General features: G+C 39.1%; 1 protein-coding gene across 1 annotated transcript; it reads left to right on the top strand.

The window, feature by feature from the left end:
* The first annotated feature begins 1,394 nt into the window (after positions 1-1,394).
* Positions 1,395-8,816, top strand: CENPW (centromere protein W). The gene is made up of 3 exons (XM_061378428.1): positions 1,395-1,606; positions 6,544-6,657; positions 8,341-8,816. Exons 1-3 carry the CDS (start codon positions 1,517-1,519, stop codon positions 8,365-8,367), a joined length of 231 nt encoding a protein of 76 aa, XP_061234412.1. The 5' UTR covers positions 1,395-1,516; the 3' UTR covers positions 8,368-8,816.
* The last annotated feature ends 561 nt before the right edge of the window (positions 8,817-9,377 follow it).

Raw genomic sequence — 9,377 nt, 5'->3', positions numbered from 1 at the left:
TGACAGAGTATGAAGAACTGGCAAATCTTAAATTCTCTCCTGCTGTCAGATATCATACTTCTATTTGGACTACATTTTGTGCATTTCACAAAATTAACTAAAATACCAGATCATACAGATTTAAGAACAACAATAAAACTGATGCATATCTGGATGCTGATAATTTTGAATATATTAAGAGAACATATTTAGCTCATTAACATTCATATTTGCAAACATCCCATAGGCCAAAGAAAACAAAAAAACTAACAAATATCCTGAGAAAACCCATACCTCAGTATGAAATCCTGACCCCTTCTCCAACTAAGTACACACAGTTCAAATACACTGAGAATGCCAAGCTACAGGGGCCCCTCTGTGGGGAAACCTGCAATTCAGTCAGCAGCGTCAGCCAAAATAGAAGTTGGAGGTACAGATGCTAGAGAGAGGATGACACTTTAAAGTGGTGGTTGATTTCAGAACGAGTATGTGCTTCTGTGTACAATTAAGTTAATGCCACACTTGTACTGGTGCAATGCTTTACCTGGATTTAAGTGCAGCACAAGACTACCACTCTAGGCTCTTTTCAGTGTAGGTTTATGGTACTAATTAGGCTCCCTATCATGCAGCCTACCCTGCCTAGGTCATTTGGTGTCACATCTCCCAGCAGGGTCGCAAAAGGCAATGAAGGAGAGAAAAATTGTGTTCTACAACTCCCTCGACTTCTGCAGCAAAGAAGACACTTGGGAGACACTTGCCGGCTTAAAATCCACAGGTCTTGGCCCGAGGCTTTTTTAGGCAGCACCACACCGGTGCCTCTGACCAGTGCCACATTCCCACTGTTTCGGGACACCTCTGCAGGCAGCAGCAGCCAGGTCTGAAGACCGGGTAAAGGCAGCCAGGAAACTACCACGCCTGTTTTTCTTCTTGTCCTGGATGGTAAAACGTTAATGACCTAAAACCGCGTTCCAGCTAGCTTACAGGGGGGAGCGGTGTGACACGCAGCCGCTGCCGAAGGGAACGGCTGCCGCAGTTGTCCAGCCGGGGTCTGTTTATAAACTGAGAAGCTCGTCTCGCCTCACGCACACGGCGTGGCTTTGGATCCGGCTACCGCTGTAGCAGTGTCGCGGCAGCGCTGCTGGGGCCGAGGGCCAGGCCCGGGGCACTCGAGGGGCTCGACAAAGCCGCCGTCTGCGACCGCTCGCTGCCGGCGTGCCTAGAGACGGCCGAGCAGGGAGGCGCCCGAGCGGCAAGCGCATGTCCGTCGCCGCTTTCTCTGTCGCAGCCCACCCACTCTGGCAGAGACTCGAACTGCCGCGGTTTCACGCGGTTTCCATGGAAGCATCGTAGCGATCTCCCGTGCCGGCGGCGGGGCGGGGCGGGACGCGGAACGCTCCCCGGGGGCGGTACCGCGCGCTGCCGTTGGGAAGTGCGTCACGGCGTGCGCGCGCTTGCACCAGGGCGGTGGATTCGAACGGCGGGGGACGGTTGGGCGGGAGCCGTTGGACCCGTTGTCGGCGGCGCCCGTGGGAGTAGGATGGGGCGTACGGCTCCCCGCGCCGCTTTGCGGAAGATGCTAAAGAACGAGAAGTCGGCGTTTCGCCTGTTGGCATGCACCGACCTGCTGGTGAGGAAGGAGAGGAGCGGGCGCCGGGTGCGCGGCCTGGGGTTGGTGCGGGCAGCTTAGCCCCTCGGTGTTGGCCCTGCAGCCTCTAGCCTGCCTTCTGTGGGCACGGGCCGGGGACAGCGCCTGTACCAAGCAGGCGGCTGCGGTCCCCAGCCGCTCAGGCAGCGCGGTGAGCTGAAGGGATGAATCCTCCGGCTCCGTGAGTACTGCCACTTCCGGGGAGCCTGGGGTCGTGGCGCCCCGCCGGGAGCTGTTGCTCAGGTTGCTATGGTGCAGGTGTCCCTGATGAGGAACAGTTTGTACATGTTTTATCGCTTGGATGATACGGACCGATGGATTGTGCTCACTGGACTGATTTGGAGTTACTGAGAGAAATGGGATGTCAAGTTACTGCAATTTGTGTTTCCCCAGTGACCTACAGGCAGAGGGGAGGCAAAGTTTTCGGGGAGAAGGTAGTTCATTAGTATAATAAAAGACTAAAAAGTAGTGATTGCAGCTTTCTGCTTTGCTGGTGGCAACTGGATTGTCATTTTCTGACAGTTTGGGGATTCAGGAACAGCCTGATGCATATATGTTATGTCACTGTGTTGTGTGTACACACTGAGGTTCAAAAAGTTTGATGTAGACAGGCTGAGAAATAGGAATTTGGATTATGTGGTTGTAACATGTAGGTGTTGTTTAAGAGTTCAAATACACATAAATGAATCAACTGGGCAACAGTTGATGACAACATAACAACAGTTAATGAGCTGTTAAAGCATCTAGCTTGGCCATGTTTTTGTAGAAGGCCATCTAAATAAAAATCTCTGTCCAAAACTAAGTAACAGCAAATCTTGTTAGTAATCTAATGAAGAAATGAGGTGTTGGGATCCTGTTCATGATTTAAAAACAGCTGCCATAAAAGTGTGGGGATAGCAGAGCTATATTGAACAAGTTTCAGAAAACTTAAGGCAACAGGGTTGGATTCCTTCTAACCTGCAGTAAGGGATCTGTGGCACAGGAAGGGCTTGTCAAATATTACGTGAGTGCAGCAAGGAAACCTGACTTCAAGAGAGGTTGTGGTAGCTGCCATATTGAAAAGAAAATAATACTTGTGCATAAAATAGTATTCTCTGAAGTGACTTAATAGGGTTAACTTATGTGACTGTCATGCCCTTTTTTTTTTCAAGTGCTTGTGGTTCTTGGGGCATTAGTGCGTACTATATACTAATATGGTCCCTGACTTGAATTGTAAGTCCATGTTTCATACGTATATAGAAGTTGTGTCTTGCAGCATCATAAAGCTTGGTAACTGGATATATGAAGCTAAACGTAAATATACAAAATTTAAAAATACCTAATGCGATTAATATAAATGAATATAATATTTGCATGGGAGGATTTACGTTTGAATGTAAGCAAAGCATATTTTTATAGCTGTTAAAATAAAAATATGATCTCTCATTACTGCTTTTGCTGTCTGCATTCTGTGGACTGAGGAGCTGGCCCCTTACGGAAACCCACTCAAAGCTTATTCTGGAATGCAGTAGTTAACTAATCAAACTTTATTTATACAATAATTAATATTTTTTTTGTAGTCATTAGTAACGGTTGATCTTTATTTCCATGGTGATGTTAATTTGGCTTCAAAGTAGTGTAGCTGCCTGAAAAAGGCTGAGTGGGAACCAATAGCCAAGATTTGGAGGGATGTTCCATCTCATCCTTGTCTTTGTCATGGTGTTCTATGGGCCACAAAGACAATCAGTGAATTGAAGAGACTGAAATTAACAAACAACAGCAATTTGATCTAGCTTAAAGTATGGCTATGTAAATATTCCTTTGAACACAAAGGGTAGGAATGAATTCTAATGTGGAGGAGGTTTAGATTCTCTCTTCTGGTGATGTCAAGTTAAATGGCATTTGCTCTTAGGAGGATTAGCTTTTTTTTATTTTACCTTAAATAGGAATGTCCAGGGATGGTGATCATCTGTGATGTTCTTCAACTAGGTGTGTGGCTAACAGCTCTATGAATAAATAATCAATATAACTGGAGTTCTGCTTCATTAAAAAAAAAAGGGGGGGGGGATTGTAGTCCTGTAGCTAGACAAGTAACAATTTTTTAGAGTATCTTTTTTAATGTCTCTGTTATTCCCTAGGAACCTTGTGAGAATTATTAGATTGTATACTTTAGAAACTTATGTAATAGCCGTCTTAACATGACAAACCCATTTATATTTTGGGGAAAGTGCTTGTGTCTTTTGCAGGGAAGTTTCTGTGCTAATTTTCTGAATGATCTGTGCATTACATTTAAATCTGCAGTGGTACTTAGCCAGTACAGTGAGGTTTGCCTGCCTCGCTTATGACAGATTGTTTTCCTTGTCTTGACCTTCAGTGAGTATTTTTCCTGATTTTTTTAAATCAGTGTCTTCTTCCATGACATTATTGAAAAGTTTGAAAGACCTAAGAATTCAGACAATTTTGTTGAATATCTGAATGGAGTTTCTTTTTCACTTTCCAGATTCTTTTGATCAAATCTCTTTTTGAAATCTGAACCTTTATCAGAATCTATTTCCTATGTATTAACATCTTTTTCTGTGCACAGTGTAACTAATAAATTTCATCAGACTTTCAGATCCAGAAGCTGTTTTAAGGAGTGTGATAATATCTTTGAGTGAAGGGGTAGGAATAGTGTTTAAGGTTTTTTCAATGCTCTTACAAGTCAGCTATTTACCTTTTTAAAATAAGAGGTTAAGATTTTAGCACAGTGGTCTGAGGGGAAAAAATCTGAAAACTTCGTTCTAGCTGGAAATTATAAAAGAAAAGCAGGAACTCAGCTGCTTGTTCTATGCTAGAAAGGCAGGTTTGTATTTCCATTTCAGAAAAAGCTTAAAAGTATAGTATTGAATTACTACCACCCCCCCTTTTTTTCTTTACCGTCAGAGAATGCCAAATAAGTGTACATTGAAGGCAAAATATGACTTTAAAGAATTTTTCTGAAGTTATGGCAGCAAAACAAAATTACAGATCTTGTCCCTAGTGTTTGTTAGTTCTATTGAACAGGTGTATGCAAGTTGCTCTGTGAGCAGTGTTGTGAGTTTTTGCATATATTCTTAGAGGTTTATTACCTTTCTTTTATGGGATATGAGCATTCTGTTCTGTAAGGTGGCTTTCACAAATATTTGAAAACTATTCTTGAATTTTATGCAGAGAGACTATAATGTAATACGTAGTAAAGCAATGTCTTTAAACAAATGTTTTATCACTTAAGTACTTCTCAGTAACTGTGCTGTTCATGTTTTTTAGGCATTCTGCCTTTCATTAGTCTTTCTCAATTGCCTTGGATAATCTGAAATATTTATTAATGTGCATACTCTATTGTGGAATGTTCTGACTTTAGCTATGTGACTATAAGAGTTCAGGGGAAGCTTCTCCACATGCGGTAATTCACTTTGAAAATAAAAAAATAAAGGTACAGTGATTCTGAGGGAAGATGCATTTTTTAAAGGCAGTTTTAAAGTTAACACTTGTCTTTAGGGTAATTTAGCAGGAGAACTTGCAAGTATGGAAGCTTTTGTTCCGTCTCCTTCTTCTTCCCCAGCTTGTTTCCAGAAATCTAGCCTCCATGTTGTTAAGTCTAATAATGAGAATTCTAATGTTGAATACTATTTTATTGCCACTGTTTGATTCTGTTGGAGGTTATTTCTGTGTGGGTAACTAAAGACTACTTTAAAAACGGCTTTGATGTTTTACTAAATAGATCTGCAGGAGCATCTGCTTTTTGTGTAAGTAGATGATGCTTCCAAACAACTACAAATATTATGTACATTTATCTATTGCACTCTGGCTTCATTTAGTTGAAGAGATTAAAAAAACCAACCAACTAAATTGCTTGTAATCTGAACACTGAAATACTTATCCTCTAACAGATTCTTTGTGCTGCAAACCCACTGCCAAAGTATTTCCCATAAACTGCAACTTGTAACTTTCCATGTATCTTTCTAGGCTTTGCAGTTCAGGTATGGCAGAATATCACCTAATTTATATAAATAAAATGTTCATGTGTTTCGGTAGTATTTTTGAACTCTTGATTGAAGTATTTTTGTACACTTTACATAGCAAAGTTAATATTATGTGAAAGTTCAATTAGGAAAGTTGCAATTACCGGTTTTCAGGTTGGACTATTAAAATCGTTCACATAATGTCTGTATAATGCTAGAGGTCCCTTATGACACAAGGGTGCTTTTGGCTGGCAGTTTTAGTCCAAGTTGGAGCAGTTCCTCCCTGTTAAAATTTTTGCTGCTTCTGTACTAGCAGAACAGCATTCTGTATTGAACAAAATACTGCCCTACCAGTTCTTTTCATGTAAAAAGGTTAAGTCAACTATGAGTTGGGAAAAAACATACGAAACCTCCTGACAGCAGAAAATTTCTTGTTCTGGAGAAATTTATGTCAATGCTCCTTTGCACTGGAAAGGCGTAGAAGTCCTTGAACTTGTCTGTAGTCCCATTTGGTGATAAAGCAGGGATGAATTTGCTGTTCATTAGAAGTCTGGCTGTTGTAGTCACTGAAAGGTGTCCATATTTACTAGTAAGCAAAAGAGCTCCTTATTCTCTGATATTTATGTTACATTTCATTATAAAAAACTGCAATAAAAATCAGATTGGATTTCTATTTAGATCAGTTATTGTGTGATTCTATTTAGAGCACTTCCATCATCTAAGTATACTAAATTTAAACAGTATTTACGAGAGTCTTGCAGTAAGGAATGTCTTGGGAATTTATTAAGACTTGATATGAGTGTTACTTTGTTTTCCTGAGTGCACTTTTCAGGAATTTGGAAGCAGTCTAATATGCAAATCTCTGTCTCAGACAGTGAACCCATGAAAAAACAAACTGTGCTTGAACAGTTTGAATCCTTCTTGAGGGTTGGTTATTTTTTTTTCTTCCCTCTTTTAAAGGTGTATTTGAACTTCTTGGTTTTTCTCCGTCGTCTAGCAGAAGAAGCCAGGACGAATGCTTTTCAGAACAGAAGTAGAATAATTAAGCCTGAGCACATTATATTAGCAGCAAAGGTAATCGAACATTTCTAATATTTTTCTTTTTTGTTTAATGTAAAATGCATTATGACATCATATACAAAAGCTTTCTGTGTTAGGTATGTTTTTCACAACCTGCGAAATGTAGTGTTCTTTAATCCATCCTTGGCATAATTCACTGTCACCAAGATATTAGAAAACTGTCCTTCCCTATTAAATATAGCCCCATTTTTCTTGATTATTCCATGTTTAAATTCATTGTTTCAATATGCAGGTAAGTCTATGCAGTAGTCTACCAGGTAGCAAGCATCCGTAGGCTAAAAGCCCAGGGAACAGGCGCAAATTTTAAATTTGAAGGGTCTTTATTTAAGATGACACCATATCAAGGAAGCATGCTGTCTTAACTTCAGTAACATAAATGAAACTTTATGGGACAAGTGAGAAATAGTTCAGAAAGGTTCAAATATCTTTCTTATGCCTTCAGTTCTTTCCTGCTTAGTCTAAAAGATGTTTGAAGTGGATTCTTGCAGCATTGTGTGGGTACTACTTGAACAAACAGATTCTTTGGGGAATCTTCTTTGGGGAAGACTAAACTGTGGATTGCTGTGTGGGTGGTTCAGCATAACAAATTGCTGTATGTATATCTGTGAAGGAGAAATCTTCTGCATTACAGAGGTGGGTAAGTTTTGTGTATGTGCAAAAGAAGGGAAAGAGGAAGGTGTTATGCAGCTTTCTCTAGAAAGAATTAGAGTAGTGTCAGAGTATGACTGAAATCCTTTTGTATTCTGTAGCTCATTTCACTCACTAGGATATGTCTGCTTTAGTTAGGTTTCATGAAGGAACTCGGTCTCTTTATCTGTTCAGCTACCTACTACTGCTGGGTAAATTGGAAAAATAAAACTCTTATGTTTTCCGATATTTGAGTCCTGTGGCTTCTGTTTATCTTCAGTACTTTTTTCCCTCTGGTGAAATGTCCAGTTTGATACTTTCTATTACTATAGTAACAAATACATACACGATGTGTAGGGTAGCCAAGTGAATGTTACAGTTGGAATCTTAGCATTTGTAGTTTCTTTTTAACTGCAATCTTAGCGTCATTTGAACATTTTTGTGCTCCATTTATTTATTTATTCTTTTTTTTTTTTTAAGATGAGAAGAAAGGCAAAGCTGTCTGTATTTAAGTATTTTTCGCACTTAAATGGGTCCTATTTGGGCTTTGAAGTTCATTTTTCAACTTAAACTCCAAACCAAAAGATATCCTTTCAAGGGTCTAGGCACTCTTGATATAGAAAGAAATAAAACATTACAAAGAAAATTTGAGCACAAATTAGTTGTATAATTGCGTGGGGTTTTTTTTATTTTATTTTTTTTCCTCCTAGGCCCAATAGTTAAGAGCTTCAAGAAATCTGCTGAGGGCTTGAGAACACCATTGCCATTTCTCAGCATTCGTTTTTAAAATAAGCCTTTTATTTTACAGAATCCTTGGTTGTGAATGTTTATTTAAAAACAAAATACTTTCTGATATGGCATTTTTCTGTATGGCTTTGCTTTATGTATAACTTTTTCACTAGACTTTTACTCTTGGTGACTCTGCTCTTGGAAACAAACTCTTTGACTGGGTGAATCTTTGGTCTGAGAAGCCTAGCATTTTGAGTCTCTTACTGCTGCCTTGACTGTAGTGATAAAAGCAGTGATAAATATACTTTTTTCTTTTTGCAGGTTGTTTTAAAGAAAAGCAGAGGCTAGAAAACAGACCCCTGGAATTTCAAAGCCTGCTTTAACTTTTTTTTTTTTCCTTACTGATTCAAGATCCTGTGACCCAGCTTTTGCAGTTGTGGAAGTATCTGTATAGTTTTGTTGATGTCTATCTCCTGATTCTGAGTATCTTATTGTATCTTAAAAAGAAAATAATTTAACAGTGTTACAATGTGTTTGAGGTTCGATCCTGTACAAATAGTGAAGATAAGTTGGCAAGCATGCCAAGCTACTTCCTCCCTACTTCGAGTGTCATCCTAACTTGTCAGAAGACTGGAAGTGTATGGTATATAAAATAATTTCTAAAATTAAAATCATGTTCTGTTTCTAATGTTTTAAAACAGTTGTTGAACACTTTACTTAATAAATCTTTTGATAAAGATGTAGTTTTATATCAGAGTTTGAATTGATAATAAAGTTTTGTGGCTTATGTGGTAGCTGATCTTTCATAGGCACAGTGAAGTATTCTTAAAATAAAGAACTTTAAAAACATTATGTATTGATTAGTCCGATTTGTTTAACATGTTACTGAGCATATATTAGAAATTCAGTAAAAAAAGATTGCGTTTTAAATATTTTTGTAGTCTAAGGAAACTGGAGCAATGTAACAACTTTGAATTTCATATGTCCACATACTTTTAAAAATCTTGTGCAACCTGGGAAAAGTCATCCTTTTATGACACGCAGAAAGCAAGGATGACTCCTCTGCTTTACTTAGCTCACAGGACTTAGTTCAGTCTGCTTCTTGTAAGGTTGACTAGATTCCTTGTTCTGCATTTTCTTCTCTTGGAATCCACGAAGAAAGCAGAGAATGTGCATGTGTAGAGGATATTTGGATTAAATAATCTGAATTATATTCTCAGGAATAAGAAGACCTGAATAGATATGTATATTTCTGTATAATTACTGTCCATGATCTAACAACAATAATAGTATTGTTCTTGCAACACTAGATTTTTCCTTTGTTATAAATGTTTTCTGTTACATTTTCTTGAAATATT

This window comes from Neopsephotus bourkii, unplaced genomic scaffold (assembly GCF_033783945.1).
Source record: "Neopsephotus bourkii isolate Nb327-2 ecotype Australia unplaced genomic scaffold, CSIRO-AGI_Nbou_v1 NB_1765, whole genome shotgun sequence".
Lineage (NCBI taxonomy): Eukaryota > Metazoa > Chordata > Aves > Psittaciformes > Psittacidae > Neopsephotus > Neopsephotus bourkii.
The sequence above is the reverse complement of the archived record's forward strand: the minus strand, read 5'-3'. Positions and strand labels throughout refer to the sequence as shown.